Source organism: Odocoileus virginianus, chromosome 16 (assembly GCF_023699985.2).
Source record: "Odocoileus virginianus isolate 20LAN1187 ecotype Illinois chromosome 16, Ovbor_1.2, whole genome shotgun sequence".
NCBI lineage: Eukaryota > Metazoa > Chordata > Mammalia > Artiodactyla > Cervidae > Odocoileus > Odocoileus virginianus.
Window position 1 is genome coordinate 45,298,181 of NC_069689.1, and position 24,051 is coordinate 45,322,231.

The 24,051-nt window shown below is 48.5% G+C and overlaps 1 protein-coding gene across 1 annotated transcript in view; it reads left to right on the forward strand.

Moving 5' to 3' along the window:
* Window positions 1-24,051, forward strand: part of IGF1R (insulin like growth factor 1 receptor) — a 293,719-nt gene that overhangs the window by 230,126 nt on the left and 39,542 nt on the right. Inside the window, exons 3-8 of the mRNA XM_020910910.2 lie at window positions 3,821-4,133; window positions 7,892-8,040; window positions 10,924-11,068; window positions 19,049-19,263; window positions 21,093-21,219; window positions 22,732-22,970. Coding sequence (XP_020766569.1) covers window positions 3,821-4,133; window positions 7,892-8,040; window positions 10,924-11,068; window positions 19,049-19,263; window positions 21,093-21,219; window positions 22,732-22,970 — 1,188 coding nt within the window. The remainder of the gene's footprint in view (window positions 1-3,820; window positions 4,134-7,891; window positions 8,041-10,923; window positions 11,069-19,048; window positions 19,264-21,092; window positions 21,220-22,731; window positions 22,971-24,051) is intronic.

Sequence of the window (24,051 nt, forward strand, 5' to 3'; positions counted from 1 at the left end):
CAAACACAAGCCTGGTGGTGGCTGATGGCCAGTGAGCAGCCCTGGGGCCTTCCGCGCTCTGAACGGGAATGTATGCTCAATAGGGCAGGTCTGTGCTATGACAAATGAGCACGGTTTCTACAGTTAGTTTCATTTTTAACTCTGTGAACCTCACAGATCTGTTGTATTATGTGAACTCTGTAGGGACGGTGGAACATTTCTTCTCTGGCTTGATCCCGCTTCTTCTAGCATAGCCCCCTCTGGTCATCATACCCTCTGTGCTGCTGCCGGATGACCTCTTTCTACCATGAAAATCAGACCATCGTGTTCTCCTGCCCGAAACCTTCAGTGATGCCCACTGTCCGCCACTGAGCCAAAATGCCTTGGACAGGCTTCTGAGGCCTCTCTGAGCTGCTCTCCTCTTCTCTCTCAGCATCACCTGTTACTGGATCCCTGCCATCTACACGAGCACCCACTTCTCTCATCGCAGCAACTCAATTGCTTTTACACATGATTTCATCTGTGTCATCCTTATTTCTCCTCAGCTTTTAGCTTTCATTTCCAGCCTCAAACCTTTGTGAAGCCTTCCTGGGCACCCAGATGCCCAGGGCAGGCTATGTACCACCACTTGACTCCTGTGCTTACCTGGTATATTATCCACCCCTTAAGAACAGGGTCTGGCACACAGCTACAGCACACACTCAATAAATAGTTGCTAGGTGGATGATTCGATGAAGGATAGGTAGACTTATTTTCCCTTGTTTTTAGTTTAAAAACCTGAACTTAGGATTTGCAAAGTTATTCCTTCTTTAGATCTTGGGCCTTGAAGTTACCTCTGTGATGGATATTTTGAACTTAAATAGTCATTTAATCTGTGATTACTAGATCAAGTGTGATATCTGAGAGTCCAGTGTGTGTCATGCATGTGTGCATTTACTGCAGATACAAGTTGGTGGTATCAGCTTCAAGATGCTGCCTTCCATAGACACAGCATTTTAGGAACTCCTACAATAACATGCTTTTTTGATGTGACTCCTTGTAATTGATTGGGTAGATTAGCTTTTGGAAACAGCCAGAAATCATTGAGAGGCAATTCTAGTAAACAACAATGACATAAACCAACAGTCACAGTCTTCTTCTTTGCTTATACGTGGCTCTAAAGGCACTTCTCAGTTGGGATTTGTTCAGCTGCATCTAACAAATAGCAGGCACTTAAACAAGACACAAGTTTATTTCTTATTCATGTAGAGAAATCTAGAGGTAAGCAGTCCAGGGTCAGCCTACTGGCTGCACAGTCATGAAGGACCAAGTTCCTTTGATCTTGCTGCATTGTTCTTAATGGGTCACCTTGTGACTCATTGGAAAAGACCCTGATGCTGGGAGGGATTGGGGGCAGGAGGAGAAGGGGACGACAGAGGTTGAGATGGCTGGATGGCATCACCGACTCAATGGGCATGAGTTTGAGTAAACTCCGGGAGTTTGTGATGGACAGGGAGGCCTGGCGTGCTGCAATTCATGGGGTCGCAAAGAGTCGGACACAACTGAACGATTGAACTGAACTGAACTGAACTGTGGCCTAGTATGGCTGCTTGAGCTTCAGGCATTATACCTGTATCTTAGCCAGCAAGGATGACAGGCATACCCCCTTTGTTTGAAGCACTTTTCTGGGAACTTCCACCCCAAACATTTGCTACTAGCAAGTGAGTAAACTCGGAGAAGGCAATGGCAGCCCACTCCAGCACTCTTGCCTGGAACATCCCATGGACGGAGGAGCCTGGTAGGCTGCAGTCCATGGTGTCGCTAGGAGTTGGACATGACTGAGCGACTTCACTTTCATGCATTGGAGTAGGAACTGGCGACCCACTCCGGTATTCTTGCCTGGAGAATCCCAGGGACGTGGGAACCTGGTGGGCTGTCGTCTATGGGGTCGCACAGAGTCGGACACGACTGATGCGACTTAGCAGCAGCAGCGAGTAAACTAAAAGTTTACTCACTAGGTAGAACCTAGGTTGCTTTTAGCTATAGGAGCGGCTGGGAGATGTAATAGCTAGATAGGTGGCAAAATGCCTAATTAAAAATCAAGGTTCTATTACCAAAATAGATAAGAATGAATAATGGAAGGTCACCTATTTGTCTCAGTCAAAAGACGATGATCAGAGGAGAAACCTGCAAAAAGTTTTTTTAAGCCTGACAGTATCATGAGAATTTGTTTCTTTCGAGGTGACAGTATTCATTTGAATGTCCAAGTTCTGACAGCTGTTTTTAAATGCACTTTTTGGCAATAAAATAGGTACTCCTGCATGTAGCTACCAGATGTGTAGATTGGTATCAACTTCCCAGAGGACAGTTCAACCCGGGAAGGCTAACTCTGGAAATTGATTCTGTTGAAATAATTAAGAATTTTCATGAAGATTGACTGCTCATTGTCCTAATAAATTGTTGGGAATAAATGAAATGTCTAATAGCAGGAAACTGATTACAACTTATGATGTATTATACTAGGGATGCGATACAGCTGTTAAATTATTGTCGAATTCACAGTATGTTATGCCAGAAAATGCTTTCAGAATGACTTGATCCTTTTTTATAGATGTTTACATTTGTATGTGCATGCACATGCACAGCAAATGATCTGGTGGGGGAGTGTTCTTGGAAGTACTGATAAAGTGCCATTGTGGACAGGCAGACTAGGTGTTCAATGTAGTTTTTAATCTGATTTCTGAGTTTTTCATCTTTTTTATTACAAAGAAAAACAATAATAGAATCTTCACTAAATAATGCATGTCAGAGTCAATAATCTACATATTTAAATAATTTTGTGTTTTCCAACTCATGGAAAAAGTAGGAAGCAGATAATACAAACCAGATTTCCTATTTTGTTGACTTATACTTTATTTGCTAAATAAGGCTAACGGAGAGTTAGTAAGGCACCTTTGCTAGAAAGGCACACTGCTCTAAGGCCCCTAGAGTGTGATCCTTATGGCATTGTTATAGAAATAAATGCCAGCTCATCTGTTTGGGACAAGAATTGTGGCTCTCTGGCTTTTTTAGATATTCCTTTCACTTGTCTTTAACATAGACGGGCTCACGGGAGATGGTTTGTAATGATATCTTATGGTCCTCTGGGCTGGAGACACTGCCCACCCATCCGCTCTTACATGTGAGAAAAACCATGAGACAGGGGTCTTCTCTGTGATATATTAGGATGTGGTACATGAATAGGTTAATATCATTGTTTATCTGGGGTGAGACCTTTGGTATGATACAAGCAGACACAAACTTTCTAAAGCTGATTTGTCAACTGAATAGTATCATCTTTAGCACATTCTAGTTTTAATCATTTTAAAAGTAAATGAGCATTAATCATTTTAAAAGTAAATGAGCATTTCTGCACACTATTTAAAGATATTTACAGATATCAGAAATAGTTAAAAGATATTTCAGTAAGGAACACATGCAAAATGCAGATTGAGTAGCGCATATAAGCCTTCTAAAGTAATAATAAACTGTGGTCCACATAGTGCTTCCAGGGTTTCACCCATAACACAGGTAACCTTCCAAGATGGGGGTTACTACCCCGTTTTGTAGGTGAGAAAAGAGAGGATCAAGGTCAGAGATCCTTAAGCACTCCTCCAAGACCAAACGGAGTCAACTAGGAGAGGCTGGATGTTAAACCCTGCTCACCTGACTCGAAGTGCAGAGTGCTTGCTCCCTGCCCCAGCGAAATTCTCAACATGTAACACTGGGGATTCAAGCTTCGGCCCCTCGGCGGCTGGTGGCTGGGGGGTGCCGGGTGGGGGCCCCGGCGCCCAGCGGTCTCACGCCCTGCCTGTCCCCACAGTGTGCCCCAGCGCGTGCGGGAAGCGGGCGTGCACGGAGACCCACGAGTGCTGCCACCCCGAGTGCCTGGGCAGCTGCAGCGCGCCCGACAATGCCACGGCCTGCGTGGCCTGCCGCCACTATTACTACGCCGGCGTCTGCGTGCCCAGCTGCCCGCCCAACACCTACCGCTTCGAGGGCTGGCGCTGCGTGGACCGCGACTTCTGCGCCAACATCCCCAACGCCGAGAGCAGCGACTCGGAGGGCTTCGTCATCCACGACGGCGAGTGCATGCAGGAGTGCCCGTCGGGCTTCATCCGCAACGGGAGCCAGAGGTCAGTGTGGGCGCGGGAAGGCGCGGCCTGGCTCCATCTGGGCGCGGCCCTGGGGAGGCTAAGGGAGTCGGGGCACTGCGGAGCGCCGGCGTGACTCCGGCTGCTGATGGCGCCAGGCGCAATGGGCAGGTCTTCTGGTTTGGAAGCGGCCCGCCTGGACGGTTGGAATGGAGTACCTGATTTGCTGGCTCAGGTCCCAGGAGGTCCCTGACTCCCTGTGCGCATGCGGGGCTCTCCCCCAGAGCCGGTGGGCAGCGGGAGACTGTAGACTGAGGTTTTCACACCTCCAGGGCTGCTGAGCACTAGACCAGTGAAGGCTTTGGAAGTATGGGAGGGAAGATGGAGCAACCCCAGCAGCATCCGTGAGGCAGTGAGCAGGCGTAGGCTCTTAGCACTGGCTTCTGTCCTCCACTCCGAGCAAGCAGTGTGTTCCGTCCCATTGCTACGCACACAGCCTTCACCATCCCTCAGTTTTCCCTGTGTCTCATTTTCCTTCCTGGACATTAAGCTTTGGAAGCAAAGAAGTTCCTGACAGCAAACAGCATCCCTCTCGTGCATGCAGCTGGACTTCTGTGAAGCTGTTATTGGTTTTCAGTTTTTGAAAAAGCAATTCTTACAAATATAGGATTATAACCCTGCAAGCAAGGTAAGGCTTGAGACCTGGGGTTGCTGGTCCCGCCTCTGGAGCAGAGCAGAGAACTCTCAAGGAGTCCTTCTGATGGAATGGACTAAAAATGCCTGCTTCGTGACTACACCAGAGGAGCCTTCCATTTCAGGTTTTTAAAAAATAAAGCTATTTTACAAATATACAGTACCGCTGGAAAAGGAAATCTTCATTTTGAGTGTAATGTGTAATTTCCCTTCTGTTTGCTGCCTTGTTTCTGCAAACCTCATCAAGCAAGTCTTGGTAAAGGGGCATCTGTTTCCGGTGTAATATTTGGAGATGTTGCTGCTTCCATAGGCTTAACTTCAAATCAGAGATAACGCTCACATTATTTCATAGTATAAAATGTAGAACACTCTACCTGTCATCATTTCTGTAACGACTGTAATAGTAAAAATTACTCTAAATACTTTAAAATGGTAAATGTGCCAAGGATACTGGTGAATTGTGGAGTATACATATTCCACCCAAAATAAATCTGCCACATTTTGCTCACATTTTATTGGCAGCCCTAGAACTTAAAAAGGCTTTGCCAGGCCCTGGGCAGTGCCTGGAACCCAGTTTAGGCTCCACCACAGTTCCTGCCCAGACTCACAGGACTCGGACACGACTTTAGCCACAAAATCGCCACCGACACAGTTCCTCCCCGGGCTGGGGGCTGAGATGGGGCAGCTGATGCATGGCCAGGGGGCTCGTGGCTTTTTTGCCCTGCCGGTGTGTTCCTTTTGATGCTGGAGGCATTCCGTCGTTTGCAGCTGCCAGAGTCGTGGGTGAAGTAGGGGGCGCTGTGCCCTGTGACAGCTTCTTCTACTGGAATTCATCCTTTGAAGAATTAAGCTCTTATTTTTCCTACTCATGCTCGCAGTCACTTCAAAGCTACAGATACTGCCTTTTTCACTTTAAAAGAAAACACCATCAAGAACTAATAACAACCCCCTCCTCAGGGTTTAAGGCCTCTTTGACACTTATTTAAAATACTTATTTTTAATACTGTTTATACCCTCTCAGTAGCAGAATGGGTTTGAGGAAGCTTAAACTATAAACATGCAATCAGAGCACTTCCTTAGAAAAACATTTTTTAAAGTACTAGCTGATTCCTAGACATTTTAAGAAAGGTGTTTGGCTCAGAAATTGCTATTTGAATAAAATGTCAGGGGAAGAAAACATACATTTAACCTACAGCCCAGAAGTTATCCCCCTGAGCATTTACTCCAGAGAGATGAAGACTTGAGTTCCCGCAAAGACATGTGCACAGCCGTCGGTAGCAGCTGTAAGAGCCACAGCCTGGAAATAGCACAGATGCTCCACAATAGGTAAATGGCCAAGCAAACCGTGATCCAGCACACCTTGGAATATCAGTCAGCAATAAAAAGAAACAAACTACTCAGACGCACACAACATGGATGGATCTCAAGGACATTATGCTGTGTAAAAAAAAAACAGACCAGTCACAAGGTCACACACCTGATGATTGCATTTATATAAGATTCTGAAAATAACACCATTACCGAGGTGGAGAACAGGGGAGTGGCGGCCCCGAGTTAGACACATGGGTGCAGGATGACGGAACGGGCAGCACACGGGAGATGCTGGTGGGGGCGGGCCGGCTCGCTGCGGTGATCACTCAGGTGATGAGGGGACGTGGAAGTGCACGCGGGCATCGTGCCTGTGTCAGTTTCCTGGGCTGGGTGCTGCGTCATCGTGTTGTAGGATGGTGCCATCAGAGGGAACTGGGTGAAGGGTACACAGAACCCGTCTGTACTATTTTTGTAATTTTCTGTGTGTCTGTAATTATTTCACACCAAGTTTTTAAAAAGGGGGGTGGGGTATTAGATGGTATGTAGGTAAGGTAGAAGCAATAAAAGATCAACAAGGAATGCTGAGGAAAAGCTGCTGCAGTCTCTAGAAGTGAAAGTGTTGTGATATCAGAGAAAGGGGAAACCTCTGTCACTATGGTCTGCCCATTTCCTCTGGAAACCTTCCCTCCTGTTCTCCCAACGTGAAATAAGAAAACAGTAGGGAAATTGTATTTGTCTATAAGCTTTTAAACAAAGCCCTTCATCTTTGCCTTAGATATGCAGTAAAGTTCAGTGATGGAGGGCGGTACTTAATGCTTAGAGCTTTAACTTACACTGCTTTCCTGGATGTTTCTCACTTATCTTCATGAAATTTGAAAGATCATTCAAGAATAATCATGTAAATATAGTGGCTCTCCAGTTCACCATCGTATTACACACGCATCCCATAATGTTGTATCATTTATTTAGTTTGGAAATTGACCCAGCTTTCTGTGGTTCAGAGAGTTGGAGTCGTGTTTTGTCCGCTATTCCCTAAATAAGGAAAAGTACCAAGGTCACTCGCTAGTCCCTGGCTGTTGCTGGGTTTGTGGCATGTTCAAGATTGCGTGTGAAATAGGAGCTCATTACAAAGCAGTGGAAGTTCCTGTTTTTATTGTGTATGCAGCAAAAACAACATTTGGATCAATTTACAAGTTTCTGCCAAACGCTGTCAAGAAATTATTTCAGTTGTGCTTTAGCAAGAAAATAATGGATCTGTGCTATGGCACGTGCCTTTTGGAATCCCCCCCTCCCCGCCCCGGGCTGCCGGCTGCAGGAGTTAGCTTCCGGTCAGCAGCGGGGACACTGCTGTCCCTTCGGCGTCCCCGTCCACTCTCCCAGTGGCTCCTCCGGGTACGCCAGCGGGGCCCATGACCTCAGAGAGCAGCTCTGTTCTCCTTGGGATCCCCTGGTGTCTCCCTTGTGCAAGGCTGTTTCTCGCACATGGGACCAGCTGGCTCACCAGCCCCAGCCTATGACACACACATGCCTCAAGGGTGTCTCATGTGTTTTGTCTGGAAATAGGCAGCACGCTTTTCCTTTGTAGTCAGTTTCTCCTTTGCATTGCCATTTGAGTGGCTTACCCTGGGCAGGCTTGGGAATGAGAAACAGTATGACCGCTCGAATGCTTCTGCCAGTTGCTTTCTGTAATGTGGACAGTAAAGACACCTGGATTAAAAGCACATCTTTTGAGAATTTTTCTAATGCAGGAAGACAGACTCAGCTCTCAGTGTGTTGGGTGGTTTTATTTTCAACAGCATGTACTGCATCCCTTGCGAAGGCCCTTGTCCCAAAGTGTGTGAGGAAGAAAAGAAGACGAAGACCATTGATTCTGTCACTTCTGCTCAGATGCTCCAAGGATGCACCATCTTCAAAGGCAATCTGCTCATCAACATCCGACGCGGCAGTGAGTATTCCCTCTTCCTGGAAGAGAGGGCCAGACCTCCTGGTTTTCTTTTGTTGAGCTTTCCCTTCTCGTCCGTGAGTCACAACTAAACTATGGGCCTAGAAAAACAACATGGTGCATAAGCCACGTGCTCAGTGCCCCTGCGATTAAAAAAAGAGAGAGTGAGAGATTGAAAGGCAGGTGGCATTTTAGCCATGGGCACAGCGTTTATTTCTGCACAGGGTCAGCCCTCATCTCTCTTAAGTCACATCTTATGCAGGATATGCATGTCTCAACACATCCAAACCCCAGGAGAGACGGATGGATCAGAGGTGTGACTCAGCAGACTCCAGCCAGAGCCAAGGCCTCAGAGCTTTAAGTCCAGAGAGTCTTGGTTACTTGGATATGTGGAAGAGACTGAGCAAGGGAGGGGTTTAATGATATCAGTTTAAAGTTTTATTCAGTCCAAAACTGGCCCATCTCCCAAGTTTACTTCTGAGAACCAAGAGAGATACAAGGATATGTATGTCAGCATGCATTTGAAGCTTCAGTCTCCCCACCCTCTGTAGGATTCCCCACTATTTGCAGTAGATGGTGTTCTGGACAATTGCATGTGTGAAGCATTTCCGGTGGACTTATTTGGTGATATTTTCAGTTCTGATCTGTAATTGACAAAGGTTTCTAGTAATGGTGCCTTAAATTCTCTGCCACTGGAACCACTTAATGAAGGTACTGATAGTTTCCTAAGCTAGAAGAAATATAGTAAGAAGGTGTTGAGGTTGAAAGGGACTTTTTTCCTAAATTCTTAAAAAAAAAAATTATATGGTTTGAAGGGCTTCCCTGGTGGCTCAGATGGTAAAGAATCTGCCTGCAATGCGGGAGACCTGGGTTCCATCCCTGGGTGGGGAAGATCCCCTGGAGAAGGGCATGGCAACCCGCTCCAGTATTCTGGCCTGGAGAATCCCATGGACAGAAGAGCCTGGTGGGATCCAGTCCATGGGGTCACCCAGAGTCAGACGCGACTGAGCGGCTCAGCACTGCACACAGCATTCTGTGCATTTACTTTCCCTTAATATTGGTACTGTTTGTGCAGTGAGTGAGTGCTAGTCTTAGGATTTAGAGATGACAGCATCAAGATTTCTGCTTAGTTTTTTTGAATTTTGGATAGCCCTTGATTTTCACAACACCTTTCACCCCTTCACAACAGAGATAACTTTATTTCCACACAGCTAGAATTTTATGACTTTCATGGTATTCTGAAGTTTCAGTCTTTGTGCTCTTACTAGATTTCCTAATTTCTCAAATAGAGTTCCTCATTTCCTAGAACGTACCCTTTAAGTGCCTAAGAGTGTTAGTCGCTCAGTTTTGTCCAAGTCTTTGTGACCCCATGGACCATAGCTCACCAGCTCTTCAGTCTGTTGAATTCTCCAGGCAAAAATACTGGAGTGGGTTGCCATTCCCTTCTCCAGGGTATCTTCCCAATCCAGGGATCCAACCAAGGTCTCCTGCATTGCAGGCAGATTCTTTACTGTCTGAGCCACCAAGAAAGCCTTAAGTGCCTAACCCTTCTTTTATTTTGATATTTCTGTCCTCAGAATAGGAGAAGGAAATGACAACCCACTCCAAGATTCTTGCCTGGGAAATCCCATGGGCAGAGTAACCTAGTGAGCTAGATAGAGTCCATGGGGTCGCAAAGTCGTGACTGAATGAGCATGCACATGTGCATCCTCAAAATATTTTTTAAAAACTTTGATCCATGAATCAGGAAGTATAGTTTACTAAATAGTTTGAGGAGGAACTGGTACATATCGGTGTGTGATCATGCAGTGTGGCTTCCAGTTCATGTCCACCGCAGGAGATTGGTTGGACATCTTATTGGAAAGGCCCCTCCTCAGCCTTGACCGAAAAGTCGTGAGTCCCGCCACATGTTTAATTCAGAATCTTTTCCCTGAAACATTAACTGGAGGCAACCGCTAGTCTTTACAACTTGAATTTCTCCATTTCTCTTGGAAAACCGTCACACTGTACAGAAACATAGGGCCTTGCCTATGTACCTGTATTCTTTGATGTTCATCAGTTGAAAGCAAAACAGAACCTTTTATTAACTATGCCTTCACAGGTCATACACAGTACAATTCCATTGGTTGAATCACATCCAGTTCATTATAGTATGCCTTGTAATTTTGGCATAAGTTGAACTGAAGTTTATGCTTTTTAATTACTATGAGAAAAAGGCTGTAAGAGTGAAGAAAATACATTGTTCATACATCTTGTCATTTTTGCACATGTGTTAGCAATGATGTTCCCAACTCTTTTCCACCTGTGAGAATCATATATGTGCATTAGAAAATTGACGCATAGAAGTTAATTATTGAAAATTACCTGCCAATAACCATTGTTAATATTTTGGTGCATTTTCTTGCAGTCTTAGTATGATGGAGTCTTTAAATATAGATCACTGTATCTTAGGAACTAGGAATGCAGCAGAAGCAGTTCCTAGTGAGACGGAGAAAACATTGTTTGTTTAGTCATGCCCTTCTACTGTGGAGGCAGTGCTGTTGACAGAGCATATTAGAGATGTTCCCTGGATGTGTCCGCCTCAACTAATTGGCAGTCTGGTGTTTACGATTTTACATTCTGTTAATCAGCCTGGGAGCTGCAGTCCTCAGCCTTCTAGAAACTGCCCTCCCCCTGCCTCGGGGGCCCATCCCAGGCAACGGGAGTTGAAAGCCACGCTTAGGGAAAAGCGTTTTTGACAAAGGGCAGGGATCCTGGGAGGCCTCGCGTCTCAGGGGCGCCAGGGAAACAAGATCTGAGCTGAAATGCTGTCCACACGGGTCTGCGAGAAACCATGTGTGTCCCCCTTGTGTCAAGGCGCGCACTAACCCTGTCCCCCTACCACAGACAACATCGCTTCGGAGCTGGAGAACTTCATGGGGCTCATCGAGGTGGTGACGGGCTACGTGAAGATCCGCCACTCCCACGCCTTGGTCTCCTTGTCCTTCCTGAAGAACCTGCGCCAGATTCTAGGAGAGGAGCAGCTCGAGGGGTAAGAGCTCCGCTTGCAGCCGCTGACGCTCTCCCGCCGCCCGGCTCCAGCGTGGGGTCGGGTGTCTGCCTGTGGCCAGCAAAGCTGCAGACAGGGACGTGGCCGGGACCAAAAGCGCAGAGAGCGGGCTGAACAGCTCGCCTCGTCCCGGGCCCCTTGTCTCCCTCGGGATGCTGTGATCCACTACGTAAAAGCTATTCCATCTTTTCAGATGTGTTGGAACGCCAGAGATTTGGAGGCGTCTGAACAGTTCATTTTGTTACAAAGAAATCTTGATTCACAGAATTGTTTCTATTGATCAGCCCATAGGATTTGCCCTACTGATGGAATGTTTGCCTTCTGCAGAGATGCGCTTTGTGATAAGGGTTTTAGCCTCGCCGGAGGCCATTCGCCGCTTGAGGAATGAAAGTGGGTGCTTCCATTGCTGCGCACACACGGGCAGCTTCCCGCCGCATTCACCCCGGGTGTTCCTGTGTACATGCGCTTCTCTTCACACGCGCCCCATTAAATATAATTCTTGCCTGCTTTAAGCTAATGCTTCGAAATAAAAGGAGACATCCATTAATGAGTTGACTCCTTCTAAAGAGAATTTGGGGAAATAATTTAGGAAAGCAAGAGATGGGAAGGTCATGAGAAAGGTTGTCTTTGCTGATTTATGTGCCCCGATGGATAAAGTTACCACATAAGGGTTTCCTTACAGCCTTCCTGCTTTTCTCAGACTCACTCTTGGTCAGTCTTAAATTCTTAAAATTCCACCATCTGATACAGCCAAAGAGAGGGGGGCAGCACTTCATTCCATCCTTGAAAAGCACAGTGTCCTCCCCGCTGGGAACCCTGATTCTTTAGAAAAATGTCCTCCTGGTGAATCCACCAAGGCTGCCGCTGTGCTCAGCCCAATGTCCCAGGTCACCAACATAGCAAGCCAAGGCTCTTCCAGTTTGAGGTGATGGTAGTTGTTGGTTGTAGTAAATTTTAAAATGAATTTTAGGACAGCTATTTTTCCTTTTCCTCGAAGTAGGTTTTTCTGGAAACTCTGGTGATGGTAAGCACCTCTTCTTTAGCGTATTGGTACATGCAGGTTTTCCTTCTGCTTGAGGATACACTTTTCCCCCCGCCCAGGTTGAGCAAGTGATACATATAGAGGGGAGAGCTACCAGGAGAGTTTAATTAATTTTTATTAGGAATTATTACATAACGTGATTACCTATCAAGTGGTGTGTTAACTGAAAGTATTATGCACTCAAGTGTAGCTGAAAATTAAAGTGTGATTTTTATTTGCAAATATATTTATAATGTATTTCTTATTACCTGAAGCTTGTGTAATGCCCAAAGCCCCAGTGGGGTCTTCTTACAGATGCATGTCGTCTCTTAGGTGTTTGGGCCACTTCCAGGCTCAGCGAAGCTTCAGGCCTCCCCTGTTCTTAGTACTTCATTTGTCAGGGGATAGCAGTGGTGAGGATGGCAGTGGTGAGGATGGCAGTGGTGAGCCTGCTGATCGGCTACCAGTAGCTCCAGTAGCCCTGGTAACCCTGAGGAGGCTGAGCTTCTAGCCTTGGATTTCTTCCTGCCATTGCTGAGAGGCTTTCTCTTTAGCTGGAGCACTTGAGAACCTAGCCTCTTTTCCCGAGAACTGTGTTCCTTTGACTGCCTTCCTCACCCATGACCAAAATGGTCTGGGTCGTAACCTTGCTTGTGATAAGTGCCCGTGCAGCTGGCTTTGGGTCAGGTGTGACCAGTGGCGACTCAATTCTGTATTTCTCCTCCTCAGGCTTAGGAAGGAGGTTAGGTCCAGCCCCTTCACCTGCTCCCCTCACCCTTATAAGAAGAGTCACACAGATACAGAGAACAAATGAGTGGTTACCAGCAGAGGAGGAAGAGGGGGTGGGGACTATAGGGATAGGAGAGTAGGGGGTACAAACTATTATGTATAAAATAAGCTACAGGGATAAAATGTACAACATGGGGAACATAGCTGATGTTTTATAGTAACTACAAATGGAGTATAACCTTTAAAAGTTGTGGGGACTTCCATTGGTCCAGTGGTTAGGAATACAGGGCATACCTTGCAATACAGGGGATGCAGTTTCGATCCCTGGTCACGGAATTAAGATCCCACAAGCCACGTGGTATGGCCAAAAAAAAAAAGTGAACTGTAAAAACTATGAATTAGTATATGTACACCTAAAACTATAAAGAATGCAAAATGAGCTTTAAAAAGAGCCAATCTTCCACTCAAACCTTAAAAAAGAAAGAAAAAGGAAAAGTTCAAAGGAAGCAGAAAAGAAAGGAAGATGCTAAGTAGATAAATGCCAGCAGTGCTGAGTGAAGTTTGCAGAGTGCCACAGGGAAAGAAAAGGCACATGCCATGGGCATGAAAAAGAGTCAGATATCTGATTAAGAAAGATCACACGGGCTTCTGAGAAGAGCTGGCTTTGGAGATGGGCCTTGGAGGGTTTCTGGAAATGCTCAGCGAGCAGAGGGTGAAGAAAGGCGTTTCAGGACAGGACGGCAGCAGCAGAGGCAACGAGCTGGGGCGTCCTGGGACCTGTTTGGCAAAAAATGCTGGAGAGGTAGGTGGTATTAGGATTACGTAAGCTGTTACGCACCCAGGTGTGGAGGTTATAATTTGGATAGGCAGTGGAACCTCTTCAGGACGTTTGAGTTACCAGAGTGTTAGTAGAACCTTTCACTTCCAAGTGCTTTTGCTATAAGCCAAGATGACTTTTGCCCCAGGGGTTCCCACACTTTGCTATACATAAGAGTCATCCGGGGGTCTTTTAGGAATCCTGATGCCCAAGTTGCACTCCATCCCAATTCAGTCAGAACGTTTAGGGGTGGGATCCGAGCATCAGTACTTTTCTAAAGATTGCCAGGTAATTTCAGTGTGTGGCCAAATTGGAAACCACTGTTTTACCCCTTTATTTCTTCTTCTTCATAAGCATGTCCCTGAAACACTTTGATTTTTTGCCTAGATATTTTCTTGTCACACTGCTGTCTTAAAGTATGCTTTTTCTTATACCTCTCATGACCAAATAAGTGCTTCCACTTGGTCCAGTGGGAAGAAAGTTTTATAGCTTTTTGTTTTGATGCTGAACAGACAAATTGGTAGCACATAAATCCTTTTTATGTGTCACCCTTTGCTTTCCAAATTGGAACGGAGACCAGTCCCCAAATGTCTCCTGAATAGCCCAGACTGCAAAGTCAAGTCCAGAATATGAAATTCAAGAACGTTACCTGGGGTAGACCTCTTAGTCCTCACTCTGAGTGAGCTGATTCTAGAATCTGACGTCCAGGACCACGATGGACACAGGGCAAAATCAAGTGGGAACAGGCAGCAGGGCTGCTTGGCTCCGGAGAAAGGGGCCAGACAACATAGGTGGTCTAAAGGTAAGCCAGCAAAATTCAGATGGCCAGCACTTCCTTGAGGACATCGCTCTGTGAAAGGTGATGTGTTTCTGGAGTAGTAACCTTAGACATTAAGACCAAAGTTCTGCTATTTTGGAAGGAAGTGGATTTTGGAATACACACATACAAGATTTCTATGAAATGGCTAATTTGTAAGCCCTTGAAAAAGAAGATATTTCTGTTATCTGAAAAAATTCCCTGATTCTGAACAACCCTGTTTTGTGATAGCATCAGAAAAATGAGTTAAAATTTCAGATTTGTTGGTGCCACCAAGGATAGTTGCTCTGAAAAGAATGAGAGTTAGATGGAGGTGGTGGGTTATAAGGATCGGAGTCTTGGATGCAGTCAGGCGTCTCTGCTCATGTCTCTACCAATTGGCTGTGCAACACTTTGTGCTTTATTCTATCTTCTTGCAACTCTAAGATTAGGTTGCATCATGGCTATACTTTAACACTTCTTTGGCACTTCCAAAAAATGTACAGTCAGACATGTGACTCAGCAGTTCCAGGATCTACCCCAGTATCTACCCAAGAGAAACGAAAACATGCCCCCACAAGACTCGTACAGGATTGCTCATAGGAGTATTATTCATGAATCCCCCCCCCCCCCCCCCCCAGCAAATAAAGGCCCCACTGGAAGCAATCCAGATGTCCATCAGCAGAGGAGCAGATAAATAAAACGTGGCACAATGGGTTACTGCCCAACAATAATGTCACAGCATGAGTGAACCTCAAAAACATCAGGTTAAGTGAAAAAAAGCCAGACACGAGAGACTCCACATTGTACGATTCCATTAATGGGTGATTTCTGGAAAAGGCAAAACTGTGGAGACAGAAAACCGCGAAGGGCTGGGGGTGGAATCAGAGGTTGCGCACCACTGGGAATTTAGAGCTTTGGAAGTGCTGAGAGTGAGGAGGGGTGGAGAGGCTCCGACACTGCCTCGTGGGGATGGCTGGACCCCTGTGTGGGTTTGCTGAGCTCCCGGAACTGGAAAAACTTACAGTGAGTAAATTTTCTTGGTAGATAAATTATACCTCAGTAAAGCTGTTTTTAAAACACTCAAAGAGGAAACATTTTTAGAGTATCTGTTTGGTTCTAGAGACATGTGAATATAAATTCCTACCCTTGCTGAACCCCCAAGGCTGGTGTAAATATTGAACTTCAGGGGGAGATTTGGACGTGGCCGAAACCACTCTGTTGCAGACGGATTAGAGGCAGCCTCTGTACAAAGACCAAGCCCTCCATCCACTGCAGTGTGCTGGAGACGGCCTGCATGTGCTGGGTTCTGATGCCCCCTAGGGACCGCAGGGAAGAGGCTGTGGGTTTTTTTCTCTGAGAAATAAAGGGAATGGTGATTGCTTTTTTCCAGTCTGTCAGTGAAGTTTGGAAAGGGGGGGAGAGTGTTCCTTCCTACCCCGACCCCCCCCCCCCCCCCAGCCCCATCTGTCCCAGCTGGGGAGAAGCTGAAGAAATGCTTTGTCTAGAGTTGCTGCCTAGTGAGACTGGAGATGACGTTCCAGCCCTAGACCTGGCGTTGTCTTCTAAGTACAAGAAGAATCCCCAGCACTTTGCCTTCCTCTGCTTCCCGGCCCTTCCTGCCCTTCATCTGAGCAGGGAGGGAGGTGGTGGTGTTGACAACTCAGAGGTAAGACAGCCCTGAGTCTGGAGCCATAAATAAGACAGGGGTACAATATGTGCTGGGCATTTAGAATGTTGATGCAGGTGATACATAGATGTCCTCAAGGAGATAGCCTCCCACGGTGATCTACATTTTGGCAGATGGGACCCACCCTAAGCATAGGAACAAACATTTTTTGCAACCTTAAGAAGAACTGGGTAAAGGACGGTAACACAGATAAAATCCAGGCACCATGGAGTCTGTGTAAGGGACAGAAAAATAACCAGATAGTTTTTAAAAATACATTTTGAATGTAAAGGCAGACAGAAACAATTAGGAAATCACATTTACAGAACAATTGAGTTAAGCAGCCCATTCCTTTAGGAAACAGTAAAATCTAACTGTGTTTATGTGTGTTGAAGATGTGCAGACAAGTTTCTGCCTTTTCCCACCTCTTAATCCTCACCTGATCTCGGAAGGAATGTGAGGACAGCGGGGCGCCAGCTGGGGTTGGGAAAACAAGAACAGTATTGACAAGCAGCTCGTGAATGGCTTGGTTATTATTGTGATGAGGGTTTTATTTTTATTTTCTGTCACTACTCTGGCTCCATAACGACCGGGTTTTATTGATATTGGTTGGTATCCTGGCTCCAGGCCTTCTCAGTGTTGTAAAAATAAAGAAAATGTTTATGTTTACTGTAAAAAGATAATCTTGCTTTTCAAAGTGATTAATCACATACGTAGAATTCCAGTGTGCCTGCCATTCATTTGTCAAATTTCTGATTTATAATTCATGCTCCCTCCCCTGGGGAGAAGATGTTTTGTTCAGAAGGTATTTTCGGTAGGGTTATGTTCCCTGCTAGTGAAATTAGTTTACTAAAATAAAAGCCTCATCCTAGGTTGAGCCAGAAGTTTGACCTGGGTAACTGGCCTTCACTCCGGGCTCAGAGGTTTCGGAAACCAAGGAGAATTTGTCCCTCGAAGTTATGACTTGGGCACCTGGGAGCCGCCAGGCCCACAGGGTTTGTGTTGACACCTCTGAGCGTCCTTCAGAGCTGGGACTAGCCCGAGGGCAGGGATGGCCCGAGGCATCCGTCTCCACCTGCGGACACCCCTCCTCTGGGGAGCAGCCCCAGCAGCCTGGTCCCCTCACGTGGCCCTGCAGTGCCTAGCCTGAACCTCGGTTCCTTTGGACAGTATGTCCTTTGCACATTTTCCAGCATATTCCTATGTTGGGGCGCAAGCTCTCGGTGAAAGGAAAGGATTTGTTGGCCTGCCCACTTCTGCCGCCTGACTTGGTGGCCCTGGATGAATCTGAGGCCTCGGGTGGGTCTGAGAGGAACCCCTCTTGGCTCCCGAGCTGCCGCCTTCGGGCCCGCGGGCTCACTGTGCCCCTCCCTCCCCGGCCCCCACGGGGTGCAGCCCAGGGCTCGTGAAGGGCTGGGCTATCGGGCCGGGGGCAGGACCCCCTCGGTGCAGCGGCTCCTTCTGGGCCCCGCGACCCGCAGGGAGCTCGGGTGACGCCGTTCCTCTGCCTGCTGCCCCGTGAGTGAACGGACAGAACCACAGAGGAGCTGAGGACCCGCGTGCACGCGCGCAGCTTGTGGACGGCATCGCTAGTCCTGGACCCCGTCTGGGAATGCCCGGGAACTCCCGGGGGGACGTATGGGCGGGACCCGGGCTTCCGTGTAGCTCACCCTGTGGACTGACTGGCGGGTAGAGGCCTGAATCTCCCCAGGGCACAGGAGCGCTCCCGGCTTCCGTCTGGTCTGTCCCGGCTCTGGGAGGGGGCCGGGGTCTGTCCTTCTCTGTGTGTATGCTGGATCCCTGAGTGGGTCTTGGAAACCCACACAAGGGGGCACCAGTGCCTAGACTCAGTTTTGTAGGGGGCGCTGGAGCGAACCCCAGACGGGACCAAGCTGGGGTGGGAGGCAGGAAGGGGACAGTCTGAGGTCTGCGGTGCGCGGTGACCCTGCCCGCCTGGTGTACGGATGCGTGCGGACTGCGGGCTGCAGCTGTCTGCTCTCCTGCCGTCCCGAGGTGGGCGTTTTCTAGGGGAGGCGGGCTAGCTGCTGCCAATGCTGGCTGTCCCCTGCCTCGCCTTCAGAGGCGGCCGTGGCTGCTGCTCTGTGCCCACCCGCCGGGGTGGGCGTCTCAGTTGGTCAGCTTTGGACCCCCGCCCCTTCAGCACCTGTTAGACCAGTGCCTCTCCAGGTGTGGTCCCAGCACGTACAGCGTCCGCGTCCCCTGAGTGCTGGTTAAAAATGCAGATCCTCAACCCCCCAGACCTGCTCAGGAGAAACCCCCAGGGCGGGAGGGCCCAGCCCTCTGAAAATCAGCTTTGTGCGCCCTGAACTTGTTGGACACCAAGTTGCTGTCGCCTGGATGGGTGGCCTGGGGGGTCACCCCTCGGGCCATTTCTCTTCCGCCACCTTCTCCAGTGACCAGAGCTGAGACTTTTCAGGGTGGGGTGCGTCTGGAGGAGGAACTGACTCATTTCCCACTCCCGTTCTCTCTCCTACCTGCTGAGCTGCATGGAGGGGATGGGATGGGATTTAACTCTGAGGATAATGGCAGGCTTTCTACAGCAAATATGTAAGCTGTTCCGGTTGAGTAGCAGAGCATATCTGTTCCCCCGTGGACTGATTTCAAGTGCGTTGTACATACTCTGCTTGAGAGAAATAACCAGAGGCGTTTCTAGAGAATGATTTGAGTAGCAGCTTCTAGTGTGAGAAGCATAATCGGGGTCATCAAATTAGTGTTTTATCTGTTTTGACATTATCCTTGAATCATATTGTTGCTGTTGTTAACAGGGACTCTTCCTTCTTAGATACTGTTAGAAATTCCATCTCTGATCGGCAGAGGCGGTGTTTTCTGGAGCCACGTGGCGAAGAGCCCCAGAGCAGGGTGGCTGGAGGCAAAGGATAATGGTCTGATGCTGATCTCTCTGCTTCCAGGAACTACTCCTTCTACGTCCTTGACAACCAGAACTTGCAGCAGCTGTGGGACTGGGACCACCGCAACCTGACCATCAAAGCTGGGAAAATGTACTTTGCGTTCAATCCCAAATTGTGTGTCTCGGAGATTTACCGCATGGAGGAAGTGACGGGGACGAAAGGGCGCCAGAGCAAAGGGGACATAAACACCAGGAACAACGGGGAACGAGCCTCCTGTGAGTGCGCCCTCCCACACCGCGCGGTGGCTTCTGTTCGTGGCCCCTCCTTGCTTCATGCAGGCCTCTTAAACCAACACGTGGACAGCTTCAAAGGCAGTAGTGAGGCAGATTCGTATCTGTGTATAAACATTTATAAATGGGTTCTCACTCAGATTTTAAAGGGGTGCTTTCAGAATACACCGAGTTAGGCATCTTCTATGCTCACACACACCACTGGATTGTTTTCGAGGGGAGAGATGGTCCCTTCAGTGCTGGGAGGGAGTGAGCCTGGCCCTGAGTTCCTGGGGTGGAGAGGAGGTCTGAGGGCAGGGGGCCTCAGCTGCAGCCCCTGTGGCCTTGGGCCCCCGACCCAGATCCTGGTCCCACCACAGCATGAAAAATGGAGAGAGACTGCCTCCCTGAATTGATACTGCTTTTTCAGTTTAGAACAGTATAATTATAATCTTATATTGCTTATATGACTTCTCTTTGAAGGTTTTGCCTCTGAGCGGTGAGTTTCTCACCTAACCCTGTATGTAAAACTGCTTTTAAAAACGGTGTGCTTCTATGTGGCTGGATCAGGTTATGAAAGTAAATTGTCTCTCCACCATCAGCTTTTGATAAGGGATAGTATGGGGAAACCATAGACTAATCCCTGTGATCCGGGGTGATTTGCCCACGCGCACACAGGCGGGAGAGAATCTTAGAGACCGTCAGAACTGGATTCCGTTTTGTGGGCTCTGGATTCACTCCGTAGACTCTCCAGTTGCCCAGGAAGGGATTTTAGAGGAGAGAAACCCGACACAGAGCTGGAGGGCCTTCTCCCTGCGCGCCCCACACCCCCCTCGCCACGCTCCTGTTTAGACCATCGCAAAGTGGATGTCGCTTAGCTCTGTCAAAGTGTTTTTCTGCTCAGAGTCAGCCAGTCTGGCCTGTCGGATCATGAATACAGTAGCCATTTATTTTCTTTTGGGGAAAAAAGAAAAATCATGTTTTCCCTCTGAATAACATTTTAGCGGAAACTGCAGCATCTTTTCCATCTCAATCCATCACGTTTTGCCCCACAGACACCTTGGTTTATAACTATTGCTGGCCTCTGCTTCACCTCCCTAGGTGCGGTGGGTGGGACTCCGGTAGGGAAAAAGTGCAGAGGAGAGCTCGGTTCTCGGCCCCGGCGGCTTCAGCAGCCCTCCCCGAGTCCCCATCAGTTTGAATCTGGCCAGGGAGCACGAGGGGACTTGGGACAGCGTCCCTGTGGTGCTCACGGGCCCAGGCTTCCTCCCACGAGGACGGGAGCCGTGTCCAGCGAGGTGGGCTCAGTCAGCGCTCAGTCCATTCCCTGCTACGCGTCGGCACTGCCGGAGCCTCCAGGGAGTTCCTGGAGGTGTTGCGCAGGAAGGTGTTGATACCAAGTTCAGACTAAGAAACGTTCCCCTCTCGTGGCACACCTGCCCTATTACAGACGCGACCAGGCAGATCCACAGTGGTGAGACGGGTGTCACCATGTCTGAGAAGACATGCGTCAAGGTTCAGTCACACTCCCCAGCCCCCTCGGCGGCCCACATCAGGCAGGCGCAGAGAGACAAGCACCCTTGCTGCAGCCAGCAGTCCTAGGTTAAGAATCGCTCACAAGTTCACATCCCGGGCCCCGCGTAAACGAAAACAAAGGACTGAGCCCCTTGCAGGCCCTGTAGTGCAGTGTTTGGGTCCTCAGTGGAAACAGCAGAGTCACTGAGACATTCAAACGGGCTTTGCAGGCACAGCCAGCTCCAGGGGGGAGGGCCGTGGTGGGCACGTGGGAGGGGAGGGCGGGGATCGCTGTCCCTCACGGTGTGCCTCTGCCCCAGGTGAAAGTGACGTCCTGCACTTCACCTCCACCACCACGTGGAAGAACCGGATCATCATCACCTGGCACCGGTACCGGCCCCCCGACTACCGGGACCTCATCAGCTTCACCGTCTACTACAAGGAAGCGTGAGTGTCTGCGCTGTGACGTCACTCTGTGGGCGGGGCTTCCTCCTCCCCCGACCCCGCTGTCCGGTGACAGCCACGACCCCCAGTGACAGCTGTAAACGGAAACGTGTTTTCTCAACGGCTTGCCTTCGTCAGCGGGTGCTTAGGGGTGCTTGGATAAAAAAAGTCCAAAGGGCAAAACTTAACTTTGTGACTTAGGTCAGTGCAAGCATTCACAAGCTGGGATGGAGCGTGTGGTTGCGGCATCATTGCAGCCTTGGTGCACTCACCCATAGTCCAGGGACACCCGAATCGGGGTGCCCAGCCCCCCTTGAGGTGTCCCTCAGACGAGTCCATCGTCTAGCCCCGTCACTCTCCGTGGTCCCTCCCCAGATGTGCCCCTCCGCTGTAGATGGTAAGCCCTCCAAACAAGGGATGGAGAATGGAGACTGATCTCCATGTTGCGAACCTTTCAGGATCTCTCCCAGAATCTGCCAGGGGCATTTCTTGTCCTTCAGGGGACACCTGCCTGCCCGGGCAGCCAGCACATCTCCTGATGTCAGGGATGTCTTCTCGGTCCACTCCTTCCTTCCGGTGCCTCTGTGTCCAGGTGCTTGCCCGGGCCTCTTAGTCACCCTCTTCCCCCTTGATGCCATAGGGCCTTCTCCCGGGCGCCTGGCTTCCCTGGAGCTGGAGCCAGAGCCATGGTGGCAGCATCTGGTACCCTTTCCCCTGCCCCAGCTGGGGCCCTGGGAGTGCTGGAGCCACGAGAAAGTCCAGATGCAGGATTCTCAGGCATTCCGTGTCCCTGCACTTGGGAGCCACTCGACACACGATGACAGGGAGGGGTGTGTGAGTGTTGGTTTCAGAAACCAGTGGCTGTCCAGCCCTTCCATCTGAGGGGCGTGGGATCCCTGCCCAGCTCCGCATCTGTGCAGAACCACCGTCCTCTTTGACAGTCCTACCAGTGCTCTGGCAGGGTTGGCTGGCACTTTCACCAAGTGGTTGACGTTAGTGTCCGAGATAATCTGGAAACTAAATATTTGAATGTGATAAAAATACTAAAGCAGTCAGAATTGTTTGTGAGCAAATTAGATTTTGGAGGCTGTATTTTGAGAAGCTGTTTTTCTGTGGCAAAGGCATTTTCCTCCAGAAGTTCTTATTCTTTATCAATAACTGATGTTTGCATTAAGTGACTGCCCTTGTTTTTTCTTTATGGTGGAAAAAAAAATGCCACAGTGGGAAGAGAGAGAAAGAGTATTTGTATATATTCTTCAGGAGCAGTGTTTCCAATCCCAGTAATTACAGAACTTACTCTTCCTGGGGCAGAGGATTTGATTCTTTAGTATATAGAGAACCAAGTGAAACCTGGAGTCTGGTAGCTCACTTTGATTCTGTAAGGATCTAACTGCTGATGTGTTTTACCTAGAATCCCCATTATGGAAAGTGGCAGGGAGCCCCCTGGGGAGGTTTCTTAGAGCTTCGACGTCAGCACCATAAGGCACTGTCTGAGCTCCGCTGACTGTGTTTCAGCCCCTTTAAAAACGTCACGGAGTATGATGGGCAGGACGCCTGCGGCTCCAACAGCTGGAACATGGTGGACGTGGACCTGCCGCCCAACAAGGACGTGGAGCCCGGCATCTTGCTGCACGGGCTGAAGCCCTGGACACAGTACGCCGTTTACGTCAAGGCCGTGACCCTCACCATGGTGGAGAATGACCACATCCGTGGGGCCAAGAGCGAGATCTTGTACATTCGCACCAATGCCTCAGGTACCCACGCACGGTTCCCGCCTCATCAGCTCACGTTCCTTGCTCACGACAAGATTTAGTCAGAGGGCTGCCCCTGAGCTACGCCCATTGTCTCCCTCCATCCTGGGCCAGTGTGTCTTTCATTTGTCTGTCTTGTCAATATATCAGTATAATACCTTAGCAGTATCATATATCTTTTTTCCTACTCCCAATACCCCAGCCTCCTCCAGGATATCTTCTGTGGACTTGGGACCCTCTTCTGTCATCATTCTGATTGTCCTGGACCAGTGAGCCCAGGTCCCCCAGGGTGCTGGGTTGGTTTCTTTGGAAGGCCCCAATGGGATACAGTCCCCTGGGCTCCCCTTCTTGTTTATTTGGATAGTTGGACCTCTGGGAACTGAAGCCCTGCTGGTTGGTGTTCCAGTTTATCTCGGGCTCACTGGTTTCTCACCTTCATCCGGTGGCGCCTAGGGTTCCAAGAAAACAAACACAAGTTGAAAAGCATGAGAGGAACCACGTGGTAGACACTGCAGATGATTGCTGATGACAATGTGCCTCCTTCTCCCCTGATCCCCATTTTCTAAACTACCTCATTTCTCAACTCCAGAATCTGAAACTAATGAGAGCAAACATTTGTGTCAATTTTCCAAGTGTATAAATACCAGGTTAGAAGTAGGGAAATGCACATCATTTTAAAAAGCACTTAAACATTCTTTGATGATAGCCATTGTTACAATGCGTAGGCTGTTAAAACACATATAAGCTAGCACAAAGTGAATTTAAATGGTAAAGAGGGAGAGGAAAAAAATGTTGGTCAGGAAATCCTTTTGCTCATGTTCTCTTGCCTCCTCCTCCCCTCCCCTGTTCCATCCCAATGCTCTTCTAAGTGGCTATGATCATGTCACTGGAAGGTACAGCATTTGTATCAATAAATCTGACACAGGCTTCTGATTCTAGGCCTGGGATGATGTAGCAGAGGCTCACTCAAGGAAACAGAACAAGTTGTTCAGCCTAAAAATTTGGAAGTAATTCATTGTGACTAATTTGGGGAAAATAAAAATCTTTCTTTGCTATGACCAATTCTTAAGAAACTTATTTCCTT